We start from the raw sequence: 14537 nt of genomic DNA, 5'->3' as shown, positions 1-14537 counted from the left end.
GAGGTTGACCACCAGACTCCCGCTCTCGCTCTGCTCTCTGGTCTGCTCCAGCACAATGCTGCAGCAGCCAAACCGCAAGCCTCAATTACCCAGCATTCCTTGGAGAGGACGAGAGAGGCCTCATGTAGCAGACTATGAAATTAACATTTCATGACAAACCTCTCAAACCACAAAACTATTACATGAGAGCAACTACACAAACTTGAGCTAATACCAGCATCTGACTCGATATTTATTTTACTATATAAAATGTTTTTAGGACATAAAAATGGACGATTTAGAACAAAGGGTCCTGCAGCATGTTAAAACCAAACAGTCACCAACAAAGTTTTTACATTTAAAGCTAGCTGGATAGAGCTAGCATTGACCAAAGATAAATATACTTGTTCCCTTTAGCTGTTTCCTGTGATTGTAATGTATCAATTTATGTGAATTAAAGTCTCAGTACTTCCATTTGTTATGACACTTAAATAAAGCAGAAGTGAAATCCAAGGATAAAGTTAAAAAAGCATGTTTACTGATATATGATGAACGAGCCCTGTTAACTAGCTAATTAGCCTAGCTTAGCGGAGCAGCAATAAAGCTTCAATCTCAGCATCTGACCTGTGACAATTTGGTGTGGTTAAGACATACTTTTAAATCATGCAGATGTATTAAATTATTCATAAATTCATTTGATTCTTTAAAAAGCCATAATGGTAGATGGACTGCTGAAAGGACAGATTTTGTTTGATAATACATTTGTCATTGTCTGTCTGAAATAAGATGCAAATAAGATTGAGATGAAATAAGATTTTTGGGAAAGCATTTTTAAGTATGTGTGTACCATGAAATACAAGCGTCCAAAATGTACAAATGGACTCAGACAGATTCTGAATGCATAGACAGGGATTTTAATGTATGTTTCACTTACAGATCTGTTCCAAGCACAAGTCACTGGCTTTCACACTGAGCAGAAGTCACTTTTCAACAACCCATGATGCATTGCATCTGTGTATACAGTGGGTACCGTAGCCCCATACGGCGTTTCTTAAAAGGCAACAAATTAGTGGTACAAATACACATTTGTACAATAAATCTTATCACACATCCTCTAAAAGCAGTTCATGAGCAATCACAGGACCGTCACAAAAGCCATCTTCCATGAATGAAATGTATGCACTGTAAATATGATCATTTTCAATGCTGTGGTGATTGATCTAAACTACTGGTAGTTAGATTCTGTTGAGGGCAAGTTCAGTATCACTTCTTATCTCTGACCGAGTTTCTAATATCTCTCTTTCTATTTTCAGGGAGGTTGAGTGGTGAGGTAATGGGATGGTGCTTGGTTATGTATTTCATCACTTGCTTCATTACAGAGGAATGTAAGAATCCTTATTTTCTGTTTCCACAAAACAAGAACAAACATTCAGAGTTGTTTTATTTGTTCAACCCTCACTCACAGCACTCAGTTATAACAAACTATTCTCTTACTATATATCTTTTTCTTTCAGGGTTTGTGGGAAACATTTCAATTTGAGAACAGTTGGGACTGGGTGTGCTGAACCTGAAGTAGCTGGAGTATGTTAGAAAAACAAAAAACTTTGCACATTAATGCTACAAAATCAACCATCATCAGTGGGCAAATTACATGAGTTAAATCAGACTGCAGGAGTTTAATGACAGCGTCTGCGGCAATACATCAAATTAGAAGAGTTGTTTTCATTATCGGGAGATTAATTGGGATATTGTCAGTCTGCCAACATCTGTAAGTGTCAGCTTTCCCGTCCTTGTTTGGGTCTTCCTCTGTCACATTAATCCACGAAGTATAAACAACCCACAATGAAAATCCCAGAAAAAAAATAATGACTCTTTTAACTCAGCTCTATTTGGAGTCACCAGTTACACAACTGTCCAAATGCACTACAACGCCTACTCAATAGAAATGCAGAATAAAGCTCAAAAGACTCTTTGAAGCAGCACACTGAACTTGTTTTAACCTGCTGAAACACTATTACAGCTTTCCTTACTCTGCACTCATCTGCAAAGATAAACTTCTTAGGAGACTTTTGAACTTGTTAAAGATTAAAACATCTGATGAAATCCTGCACTCATCTCATGGCAACTGTTAACATCATCACAAGTAGGGTACATATTATTAATTGTTGGTGGCGGGACTCACAAATTTCAAGCCACATCATGCAAACATCATCAGTACCAAATATCAACACTGTTGTATCAGAGAGAGACTGAAACATGTAAAAGAAACTGTGGACAGAGTGATCAGAGGATGGATGAAGCTCATGTTGGAGGAAGATCTCAGCATCACTTTCACTGTGAGCTATCCAAACAAATGTGCATTGAGCTCCTCTACAACTCAAAACCATTCTCCTTTCATTTACAGCGCAGTATTCTTTATGAAATCCAGTGAAAGAACCAACACTGGCAGGTGTTTGTCAATGCATGTTTTTTTTTTTTAAAAAAGAATCGGATGAATGTAAAATGAATACAGAGTACGTAATCTTCATGCACAGAATCATAAAAAACACAGATGGATGTACAGTAAAGATGAAGTGAGTCAGTCTGATGCATATTAGCATTTTTTAATCCACATCTTTCTGAACAGGCTGCATGTGGAGGAAATGTGCCTGTAAAAGAATGCAAGAAGAAAAGGAATGACAGTATGTTTACAGTACATGGTGACAGATGCATATCAAAATTTGGTTGCAGTTTTTTTTTCTTTTTTTTGCATTCACACAACCTCCTGGATGCTACTAAGTCAGCCTAGTCTTGAGGATGGCTCAGCACACTGATCAATGTTTTTTTCAGGTTTGCAAATACAAATTTTTTGCACAAATTGTACTGCAGGATTTGTACTGAAATACATGAACACAGTTCCTTAATATGTGTCATCGAGGGAGCTGCCAAAGTACTCGAAAATACCTCTGAAAAACATTTATTTGAACGATTTTTTTTTTTTAAAATAAATGAGGCTCCTGGTGAAGGCCTCCAGAAAGGTTTTAACAATATAATTGTTGGTTCACTCATTTCATTTTGTACTAATGATATTACTTCCATTTAGAGCAGATTAAGCGAATAGCAAACTACACTTGACCATAATGGCGGGGTACAGCATGTGTGCAGGCCTCCCCTCTGAGATTACAGTACTTTGACAGAAAAAGCATAAAACTGCATTTTAAAGCTGAAAATGTGATACATATAAAATATGAAGTGACAGCAAGCGTCTGTGCTGCAGAAAGAGACTAAACACTTCAGAAGCTACCTGAAAATGAACCCATCATACTGTATATCCTAAAGGCACCTTAGACAAAGATATATCCCTGTGCTCGAGTGGTTAAAGAGGTTTAGGGTTAGAAAAAGAGAAGGGAGAAGCCTTTTTCCTCTCAAGAAGCCAAACCACTGCATGGAAACACTATATCGCCACAAGAACGGCTACACAGATAGTTTTCATTGCATAAACTATTCTGTTACTGATTGTCTATAAGCACACCTTAAAGACACAGAATGCAGATCTGCAAAATTACAAGATTTCACTCAGTTTCATTTTGGATATGGCAGCATATCAGAATGCTCTCTGCCTTTCCACCTTAAAAAACTTTGCACACAGCGCTCCATCATTTGCATCGGCCTGCATTTCTGCAACAGGGTATATTTCTAAGATAACAAACATGCGTGGGGGGGGAAACGCTCTCCTGATCATGCAGATACTGTTCCTGGATTTAAGCTCCAAAGTCTAAAAGTAGGAGGTTAAAAAGACAACACAAAAATATATAAAACAAACAAAGAGACAGGTTGAATCATGAGTAAAAACAGTGTCCAACAAGCTCTGTCCCGCTCTGGCAAAAACAATCCCCCTGACATGCTGGTGGAGGAAGTTATCCTCCCCTCCCTCTCCTGTATCCTCTCCCCATTTCAACTCATCAAACTACCAGCCCGGTCTGTAAAAGTGATTCTCTCTGGTGCATCTCCTTTCAACCCATTTTATGCCTTCCCTCTCAGGCTGAATGGGCTTGCTCCCCCTGCAGGCAAGAGGTTGGAATGACGGTGTATTCCTAACCAGATAAGGGGGGAGACGGTGCCTCTGGTTCCACCGAGGGGGTTAAAATTGGAAAGTCGCTGGGATTGGTTAGACAGGTAAGTGGAGCAGGTGTAGGATCACACCCTGCTGGTTGGATGGCAGCGGTAGGTGCAGCTGGAAAGAGGGTCAGCTCCTCCATCGACGTTCTGGGAGCACCCTCCATCACAACACGCTCCTGGGAGACAAAGAGGTCATATCGTCAGTATTGTTTGTCATAAACGACACTAAATATGTGACACTAAACACCACACAACACCTGCAATTCACACATTTTACTTTCTGTACAGTCTTCTTAACTATGTGTGTGAGGTGAGCAAATGATTCCTGTACCTGCATCTTCCTCTGGCATGAGCAGGTGAGTTCGGCACGGACTGGGCAGGGTGGGGTTGGGTCCCTCGTGACTGGTGCCCAGCTGGAGACGCCTCATATGACGAACCACTGCTGTGGCGTTGAATGCTTGCTGCAAAGGAAAGGACAAAAATGCAATAGAACCCAGAAAACCTTAAAGTCTCATTCATCTGAAACTGAAAGTTGACAGGGACTCGGCCAGCAGCCTAAAGCAGTGGCTCCAGACATTTTTTGCTAAATAGGAAGGAATCTGCACTTGCTACTCCGACTCTGTGAGTAGTTTGTTTAAAGAGTGATTTTTACCTTCTCAGACTGTTTCATTTCAGGTGTTTTTAGAGACTTGAAAAGTTTAACTGTACAGTATTTGGCTATAAGAGAGCAAAGGTTAAAAACAAACTATAAAAATAAACTATTTAGCATAGCACAATTTTGAAATCATCTTGTGACCCCATGCAAAGCCTTGAGGGGATTCCTACACCCAATGGAGTCCTACACCCAATGGAGTTGTGGCAGTCCCAAATCTTTAACGTTTCTAACCATTCACCCAATCCCAAAAGCTAAAATTAAAAAAGGCTGTACTGGAATGACTCCTGAAGTTCAGGCCAAGACCAGACTTTTTAATGTAGCTAATCTGTATTCTCTCTGTGTGCTCTAAAGGAGAAATAAACCATATGACATAAATCATGCATGTAAGAAAATCACCGTGCATCCAAGAGAAACTGGAAATCTGACTTACCTTCCATTTGCTCTTAGCAAAATTCTTCTTAATCTGAGCACTGACAGACTCGTGGATGTTCTTATCAAGAGCAGTATCCCCTGCAATCCTGACAAACAGAGGGGCAAGGAAGCTTAAGAGCGTGTCTGTGCAATTGTCAGAAGTCACATGTACAGCCACAGTCATAATAACAATCTCATAAGCACCAAAGGTTGCATAACATTCTCAACCTGGATTACTTAAAAACACATAAATGACTAAAGTTCAAGGTTTTAATCAGACAACAGAAATCTTCTTCGCAATGTGAGTACATTGTTGCAGAGGAAAGGGATCAGTATAGGACCAGTACCAGGGGTGCTGCAGAGCCTGGTCACAGGTGTAGCGAATGTTGGGGTCTTTCTCCATCAGGTGGACAATAAAGTCTTTTGCTATAATGAAATAACAAAGGTTTAAAAAGTCAATATTACAAAGGCCGGTGTGATGCAGTGTGTCTCTTGATGAAGGCCAATGCTAGAACGTCAGTACAATAAAACTGGTTACTCATTAATGGAATTATATTTCAGTAACTAACTGTTCTAAACAAGACAAAACAAATCTTGAGGTAATTCGCATATGACAGAAAATTGGCTACTGCATCAGCTGTATCATTTGTTCTGAACGCTGGAGAAATCCTTGCCCAGAGCAGGGAAACAGGGACCTGGTCCAAGAGCCAGGACTGGGAAAAAAATCAACATGGGATCATTGCCTTGGCTTGTGGGCTCAACAGCTGCAAGGTGAAAGGTAGGGCCCGGATAAAATATTTACTGGCTTAGAAAACTAGAGACATCACTCTCTTGGTATAAGACAGAGCTTGACTGGCTCTGGAAACAAACTCTGGAATTAGATAGGGTCTCTGTCTTGCACTCGGGACTGGCTCAAGGTGAGAGGCGTCAGGTGGGTGAGTGGATGCTAACAAGCCCCGGCTGCCTCCTTCAGTGTTGGGAGTTTTTCCTGCTGGAGGGGAGGGTCTGTGTGTTGCAGGGAAGAAAACTTGATTTCTGCTGCATGTCAGTGTGCCTTGTCTTTGTTTACAAATGATTTAAACAAAAATGTGTTTTTCCAGGACACGTGGGCTCTGGAGTCTACGTTACAACCCTCACATATGATCACAAGCTTTAGGGCAGACCCAGGACGGTTTAAAGCTGACCTGACGTCAGGGAAGTTGTTGATAAAAAGGATGTTTTGGCTGCTTTAATCACTGTGGCCTTTACCAGATTATGCACCTCGAAAAATGAAATTTCTAAGGAGCCTTAAGGCCAACACAACTAAAGCAATATGTATAAATATTTCCTGTGTCTGTGTATGAAAAATCTACATCAATGCTGTTGTGACAGAAATGAAGAAAAGTGTACTGTACTGCATGTACTGTACCTGAATCGGAGATATCGTCCCAGTAAGGAGAATCAAACTCATATTCTGCCTTCAGGATCTGCTCAAACAGTTTAGCATCATTCTCGTCATAGAACGGAGGGTAACCACACAACCTGAGACACACATGAGAGCACAACTGTCATGTTTCCTCACAGACACGCAGGAGTCTACTTTTCTACTCGGGGCATCTCAGGAAGCTAAAATGACTGTTACTGACATTATAAAAGCTTCCAGCATGCAAGACAAGGAGATGAGAATGACTCCCAAGGTACAAATGACATGTCTATTACAGTTTCAAAGCAAACTTTCTATAGAATAAATGCATTCATGCCTCGTTAGGCTCAGTCCATGTCTTTAAAAAAAAAAACATACTCACAGAATGTAGGCTATGACACCAATAGACCAGCAGTCCACTGCTTTACTGTAGGGTTTCTGAGCCAACACTTCAGGAGCTGAAAGAACAAAACAAGGTAATACAGTGTATAGGCAAGATAGATGTGTAACAATGCCACATGTTCAGCACTATTTGCACATTAACTATAAAAATCACAGCGGTTAATTTTGTAGCTGAGAATGTGTTACTGAGTAAAATCAGACCGTGGTGTCAAAAGCCTCTGACTAGCTGTAGATGGTGTTTAATAAAAGAATTTTACATGATAGTTTGATATTGGCAGCATGCCTATATTCCATGGTGTTCCCTACCATGCAAGTAAGGGATAATACCCGATGAGGTGTCCATTATCAGGACTTAATGGATGACAGGGAGGCTGGAGGGAGGAGGGTTGCCTCCACAGAGTCCATTAATTCCTGATTACTGAAACCTCAAAGAGCATTATCCTGCTTATACCATGGTCATTGGCCAAAGAAAACAGTATGTTTAACAACAAGATTAGCTAGCTATCCAGCTTTGTCATCGTCCTTAAATCAATGTCAGGATTTAGACAAACTTGACAGGCCATGTGTACTGAGTTGGATAGTGAATGGGATGTGAGTTGATCATTTATGTGACACAAAGTATAAGTGCAGAGTGTACTTCTTGCAGCTTGTGTGTTACAGTCGCCATCCTGTGGTGCTCACGGGACGAGGCACTGAAAGACCACACTTGGTAGGCTGACATCACTGATTGTTGTCATTGTATGTTACATGTCGTAATAAATTGTAAATGGAGGCTTGGACTGAATCCCTGTTGCCATGGTTAATCATTTCAGGTACAGGCTGATACTATGTAGCCAACATAATTTATAACAATGAACCAAAAGTTTCATTGGAACTACTTAATAGGTGTCCATTATCAGGAATTAATGGACACCCTGCAGCCAATCAGAGCATTCACCCAGATCATGGTATAAAACTTATGATCTAGAAGCAGATTTTCTAATTGAAGAGTGTATCCGGTGTCTTTACCAACATATCCAGGTGTTCCACATGCCGTCGACATCACACTGCCAGAGCCCTCAATTTTAGACAGACCAAAGTCACTGATCATGATCTTGGAGTCTTCATCCATACTGTAGTACAGCAGATTCTCTGGCTGTGATAATGGAAAATGACAGATATATAAAAGGCATGTTTTCAGTTTGGTGGGTTTTTGTGAGTCAGTCCATAGGTATAGGGTGAAACAGTTTTTCATCACATCTCCAACCCTGGACTGACCTTGAGGTCACGATGCACAATGCCCATGTCGTGGAGGTATTTGACAGCATCCAGAATCTGCTGAATGAGCTTACTGGCATCTTTCTCTGTGTAGAAGCCCTTCTCTATGATACGATCGAAGAGTTCCCCTCCAGACACCCTGGATAAAGAGATTCACTCATCAAAGTGAAGTCAACCTTCAGAAATGTAAGTACAGAATGCAGATAACAACCACTAAATCACAATGGACTGTAATTTTTTGGAAATTAGGGAAAGAATCCAATATTTGACCAAGACAGCTAAAGGTGTTACTTGCTGATGATTGCGACAAAGGAATAGTGTGAAAAGTCATGGTGGGAACATAGAAACTTAGTGATTTTCTTTGCTTGTTGTAAATAATTGCTATAATATTCTCCATGTTATATGTCTCTCAGAAAAACATACATGAAGACAGGAAGACAAAAGCATTTTACTGTGGGAGTCAAACTGTGGTGTGAATGAAGCCACAAACAGTGCGTTGACATCTGCTTGATAGTGGCTTTAAAACCACTAGATGGAGACTTCACGCTGTGTGCAGAAAATCTGCAGCAGTTTGAGTCTCCAGTGCTTTCACATACAACTGGGGAAGGCATGATGGAAAGATGATGAAGGAAAACAGGAAAATGAGGGTAAGAAGCTAAACTTTAAAATAGGTCACAAGTACGGGAGCCTGGTCTTGCCTGAAAGCTGACTTGTCTGTAATAACTCAGTTGGACTGTGATGAATGCATAAATGATTTACATATTCTGGAGCCTCTCAGTTACCAGTACTCCTGATCCTGAGCTGTCCTTTCTCTCTCCCTCTCTGACATTTCGATGGTTGGGATGGGTGGGAGGCTGACAGGCTGCAGGTGTGAGGGCGAACTCCCCACTGGTGCTCATGAGTAGGCAGAACACAGTGTTTGCTTGTGTCTGTGTGTGGTCATGCACATGCAAGTGTGTTACAGAGTGCAATTAATGGCATGTGACATGGAGTGTGTGGGAGATAACACAAGTAGGGAGTTGGAGATGCACGTCACACAAAAAACAAAAACGAATCACACAAACCCACACGCGAATACTCACAGTTGCATGACAAGGTAGAGGTGTGATTTACTTTCAAATATCTCTTCCAGGGATACGATGTTGGCATGTTTAATCCTGTGGAGGACATAAGAGAAGTAAGACAAGAAATTAATACAAGATTTTGTCTGCAGGAAGCAAATATATTTTCCCTGGGTCTCTTGAGAACTCCTTGTTTGGAGTATGAAATCTTTCCCAATGGGTAAGGCTGGACAGTCACTGTGCGTACACACCACAGAGCTTAATCCAACACTCACATGTCGTTCTTACTGACCGTAGAGGAGGTTACACTATGTGGTGGAATGCAGCTCCCTAATTGGCCGAACATTGTGCTCTGCTGCCCCCTGAGACCCGTGGGTGCAGTAACAGGGGTGAGAAGATGACTCACTACACCTAAATTGGTATTGTACTCCTCTGCCTGACCAGTGCGTAGTGTTACCATACTTGTATTCCACTCAGTGGCCACTTTATTAGGCACACCTGTACAATCGAATGCAATTCAACACAACAGCTCACCTAATAAAGAGGCCACTAGGTATACGGCAAAATGTCTCATACACTTAATACATATTCTGTCTTTCAGTAAAGTATATATAACAAATTGACTCAAGACTCTCGTAACGTTAAGATTCAATATTGAACGACATCACAAACCTTTCCATCTGTTAACCATTAACTGTTTCATTTGCTTACTCAGAAGGACACTGGGGTGTAATGAGCAGCATATCTAAATTTCAGCTTGAAGCACTTTCTGAGGTTTGCTCTTCACAACAACACTTTGTTTATTGTAAGCTACAGTGACTTAAGTAACCTTTTGCACCTGGATATGTGGTGATGTAATGTCTGTTTAAACCCATCTTCTCCCTTTGAAAATGGTGTTATGGTTGTTCACATTCCACCATGATAAATGCGGGGTTGGGTATTAAGTTTCACTCCTCATTTAAGTCAATATTTTGCCAATTTAAAATGATCTTTTTATCTTAAACAGGAAAATTTTTAAGGAACATTTTTGGTGCTTGTGTATCATAACTCTCATCCTGTAACAACACTAGTATGATAACCAGCCCTTCCATTGCATGTGTGTTACCATGTGCATGTGTGAAACAAACAACTGATTCTGTGTTTCGCCCTCATCATGCCCTCTGTTTGTGTGTATCCTATTCATGTAATTCACTTCAGTACCTGGACTATGAACGGGAGTTTGAGGGTTACTGAGTAGCCTTGAAGGTAGGAAGACAAAGACAACACAAAGCCATGTATCTGAGCTGTACTGGAGGTAACTGTGCATGCGTCAGCCTGAACTCATGCTGGATTACAGCGATGATCCAGATTGTAATAATGCATGTACACCTTCATTCATCTGCTTAGCTCAGTGAGGAAGGAGAGCTGGACCCAGCGAAGGATGAATGATGGATTAAACCTGCAGAGTGAGCAGACACGTGTGAACATGCCTGAGCTTGCACATGCACTTTCACAGAGTTACAGAAGGTCAGATACATGCAGTAAGGGCATTTCACTTGAATTTCTGTGCAGGTGTGTTTTGTGCTTGCGTGGGTGACGACCTCATGGTGGACACTGGTCACGGTGATTGTCAAGGAGCTGAAATGTCTATTGAGGGCTGGTGAGTCATCTGCTGACCTCTGTCAGCACCTGTGGGTCTCACAAGGCATTGCAACATAGAAGTCAGCAAATTAGAGAGCAGAGTTGCTCTGCAGCCAGCAATGACTCCCCCTGACATCTCAGTAATCACAAAGATAGTTTCTTTCTCAAGTCAGGATCTGTTAACCATATTAGAGACGGTGTTTCTGGTTTACACGATGCTTTAAAATTCAGGTTACAGCAGAAGGCTGTGATACAGTTTCTTCGGATAAATGCCCCGTGTCTGACAAATTGCTTGCCTAAGAGACAAATTGGGGAAACACTTAAAGCTGTTTAACATTGAACAAAATGTAAAATCAACTGACTGTATGCCTCACACATGTACTTTTTAACAAACAATTAGTCAGCAAAAGGGGACATTTGGTGTTTTCAGGCCCAAACAATTCTGAACAAAGGGCTTGTGGCCAGAAACACACTTTTATTTGGAGTCCAAACATGTTTTGATATGCTGTAGAACCATGTTAATAAGTTGTTTCAGATTTTCAACAGAGCCTCAGCGGCTACTTCACACCAACTCTTCAGACTGGCACGGCTACAAATGACTTAGCAGAGTGTGATTAGTCACTGTATTTGCACATGTCTGCGTTTGAGTAAATATTTGGTCTAGATAAAACGGGAAGAGGAGGAACAGCCAGCAAAGCAATGTGATTATATCTTATGGTAACATTATTATTAAAGTATCATTAAGCTGGGCAGCAACCCTACAAACAGTGATTAGAACAGAGATGAGTTGACTGAGTGTTTCCAATGAGGATCGTCTGCCTCACCATCTGGACCAACACAAACTGGCCATTTGACAACAAATTGACAATAATTTCACTTCTTTATACAATTCCATTCAAAACACTGTTACAAGTGCTTCACACAGGCTGGTAACATTAAATAAACACTGATAAATTTGCAGTAAGAAAAGTCAAAATGAAGGTTTTGCTTTGGCATCACAGGAATGAGAAGCAGAGATAAAGTGGGTCATATAATGTTCGTCACCCTTTCAGTCAAGTTTCTGTGTGTCAGCTTACTCCTGTGGTCAAAAACAAGAGAGCAGGTTCACTTCACTGTAAATCTCTAGAGTTGTGCCACAATAAATTTACATTACTGTATATGGGAAGATTAAAAAAAAATGACATTAAGTTTCATGCGATGGGAGTAGTACATTGTTGATAGATATCACATTATCAATTTTGTGTACTTAAGTGATAGTTGGGTCTGGCTGTTGTCACAGAAAGGAACACCAAAACAACGAGATGACAGACTGCAGAGCTAAGGGGAGCTGCAGACTTGGTGATTATTCTCAGTGGGTTCGTCACTCTGACTCATGCCTTTCATGTTGCATGTAGTCATTTGACCCATTGTTAATGAAAACATATTGATTAGTGAAATGTGTATTTTACCATTTCATACGGCTCTGTCAGACCCCGTCCCCATACTCTGTGTTGTGGATGACGTGTTACAATGAGTAATGAAGCCTACACATGAGTGTATCCAAACTTCAGACCAAGCAAACTGTGATTTTCAAGCCAAGTTTACATCAGTTTACTCTGTTTGTCAAATTCGTAACCAAACCGCTAACTAACCCCCACCACTCTCATTCCACCATCCTCACCTCAGGAGGGATCATAGCTGTATATCGGCTGGAGTTGTGTCTCCTGTAACCCAGGCAACAAGAGCTCTAAAAATAACTTGGGACCCAATGTAGATCAGCCATTTTCACCGTGGCCTGTAATTCCCCACATCTAAAGAGATGCACCTTTGCACCACTCCACAATTACAGCTAGTCTTACTGTCTCTTGCCTTTGTCTTTATATAATAAAACATTATGTGCTTTAGGCATATAACTACAAGCAAGACCAATTATATTTGCAACATACTGAGTACAGAAATGAGGATTAAGGTGCATTCATTAACAATACAGTTCATACAGCACTGTGATCTTCAACAGTTAATTTAAGTTTTATTACTTCAAACCAAATAAGTTGACTGATGTATGTATTGTTTTTAGAGTCGTGTATCCTTCAGTTAAGGAATATTATTGTGTTTCATGTAACAATGCACACAGCATTAAAGGGTACATCTAAAAAAGCTGAACTATCTCTTCTCCAGAAGCTGCTGCTCTGGTTAATCCACATGACATGTTGTCAACTGGTTTCACAGGAACTGTTTCTTAAGAGCAGAGCAGTTCCACTGAAAAATGTTCAGTTTTTCCAGATCAACCAGAGATACCAGCAAATAAAACCAAAGCTATCCAGATGGCTTAGTGAGAATTTGGGTGAACTGGCCCTTTAATTTTGAAGCGCTGTTTCTTTCCTGAATATATGGATCCAAATATACGGATCCATGTCTCATTATGGTGCATATTAGATTCATCCTAGTTTATCATATTACTACAGTATATATCATACTTGATACATATATGATATCCAGTAATGTGATACAACTTAAATGATGCAGTAATGGAGATACAGTGATGAAAAATTTACCATCTTGAACCTTGTGGCTAGTATTTCAGATGCAGGCTAATGCTGCACAAACATCTAAAGGTTTATGCTTACAGTACAGACTGCTTAAAAATGCTATTTTATCTTCCATACTGTGATACATCATGCCACTGAACAAATAAAAGGTCTGTTATTGCTAATTTCTTTAATCATAAAGGCCCACTTACTTGTGCAGGACTGCTATCTCGTTCTCAATGCTGTTTTCCTTGCCCTCTAAAGCCTTCTTAGGGATACACTTGATAGCCACCAGCCTCTGGGTCCTCTTCTCCTCAGCCAGGACCACCTCAGAGAAAGCTCCCCTGAAACACAAACACACAGGTCAGTCCGTGAGACCTCAGTCCATTTATCATCTGGTGTTTAGTCAGACCTACTCATAGAGCTCTGCATCTAAAACAAAAAAAAGGAAAAAAACCTGCTTTGATGTTAAATTGACCTTACTTTTCTGATAACTCGGCCGCTTACATCTAAGTGCTAGTAGAAATTGTAGCGTGCTGATGCCAGGTTGTGTTTATTTTTAACTTCTGCATCCTCCTGAAGTCTCTGGGATGTTGCTGAATCAAGCTTTAGAGAGGGAACAACATCGTGGGATGGTATGCAGGCACAGATATCACATGCTGAGGTTTATTGTACAGACGGATTTTGACAGTGGACCAAAACAGATTTAGATTTAAAGCTGTTGATGTGGCCATGCCAATGACTGATTGATACACGGTGTTTTTGTCTGACTTCCACTGAAGTTAAAATTAATAATACTGCAAAAGCATCAGCTATCTGATATGTTTGATAGATTTTTACGTTGTACACTAACTTGTTTAAATATCTGGATCTATGTGTGTGTGTGTGTGTGTGTGTGTGTGTGTGTGTGTGTGTGTTTGAACCAGAGTGTAGTTCAGTAGCATTTATGAAAGTATTGTGTATGATACAGTTCAGCATAGCTAGGCTCAGACATATAATAACCATTAATACAACAGAGCATCATTCCATTTTAGCATATTTGTGGTGGCTTATTTTGTGGTAACATTGTAACATATTTTTATATATTTACTGGTTTTATGGTATGAAAATGTGTAGTTTTTGTTTTAGTGTTATTAAAAAAATAT

The 14537-nt window shown here is 40.3% G+C and overlaps 1 protein-coding gene across 2 annotated transcripts in view; it reads right to left on the bottom strand.

Annotated features, from left to right (window-relative positions):
* Positions 1 to 877: 877 nt before the first annotated feature.
* The window catches only part of camk1b (calcium/calmodulin-dependent protein kinase Ib), a 34433-nt gene continuing 20773 nt past the window's right edge, over positions 878 to 14537 (bottom strand). For both annotated transcript variants that reach the window (XM_076755088.1, XM_076755079.1), the window contains exons 3-12: positions 13605 to 13736; positions 9287 to 9361; positions 8205 to 8343; positions 7956 to 8082; positions 6928 to 7003; positions 6552 to 6664; positions 5491 to 5569; positions 5163 to 5250; positions 4409 to 4538; positions 878 to 4253 (exon numbers count right to left, since the gene is read on the bottom strand). In XM_076755088.1, coding sequence (XP_076611203.1) covers positions 4156 to 4253; positions 4409 to 4538; positions 5163 to 5250; positions 5491 to 5569; positions 6552 to 6664; positions 6928 to 7003; positions 7956 to 8082; positions 8205 to 8343; positions 9287 to 9361; positions 13605 to 13736 — 1057 coding nt within the window. In that variant the 3' untranslated portion in view covers positions 878 to 4155. The remainder of the gene's footprint in view (positions 4254 to 4408; positions 4539 to 5162; positions 5251 to 5490; positions 5570 to 6551; positions 6665 to 6927; positions 7004 to 7955; positions 8083 to 8204; positions 8344 to 9286; positions 9362 to 13604; positions 13737 to 14537) is intronic.

Source organism: Chaetodon auriga, chromosome 2, assembly GCF_051107435.1.
Source record: "Chaetodon auriga isolate fChaAug3 chromosome 2, fChaAug3.hap1, whole genome shotgun sequence".
Taxonomy (NCBI): domain Eukaryota; kingdom Metazoa; phylum Chordata; class Actinopteri; order Chaetodontiformes; family Chaetodontidae; genus Chaetodon; species Chaetodon auriga.
Note: the sequence above shows the minus strand (reverse complement) of the source record. Positions and strands in the feature narration are given on the sequence as shown.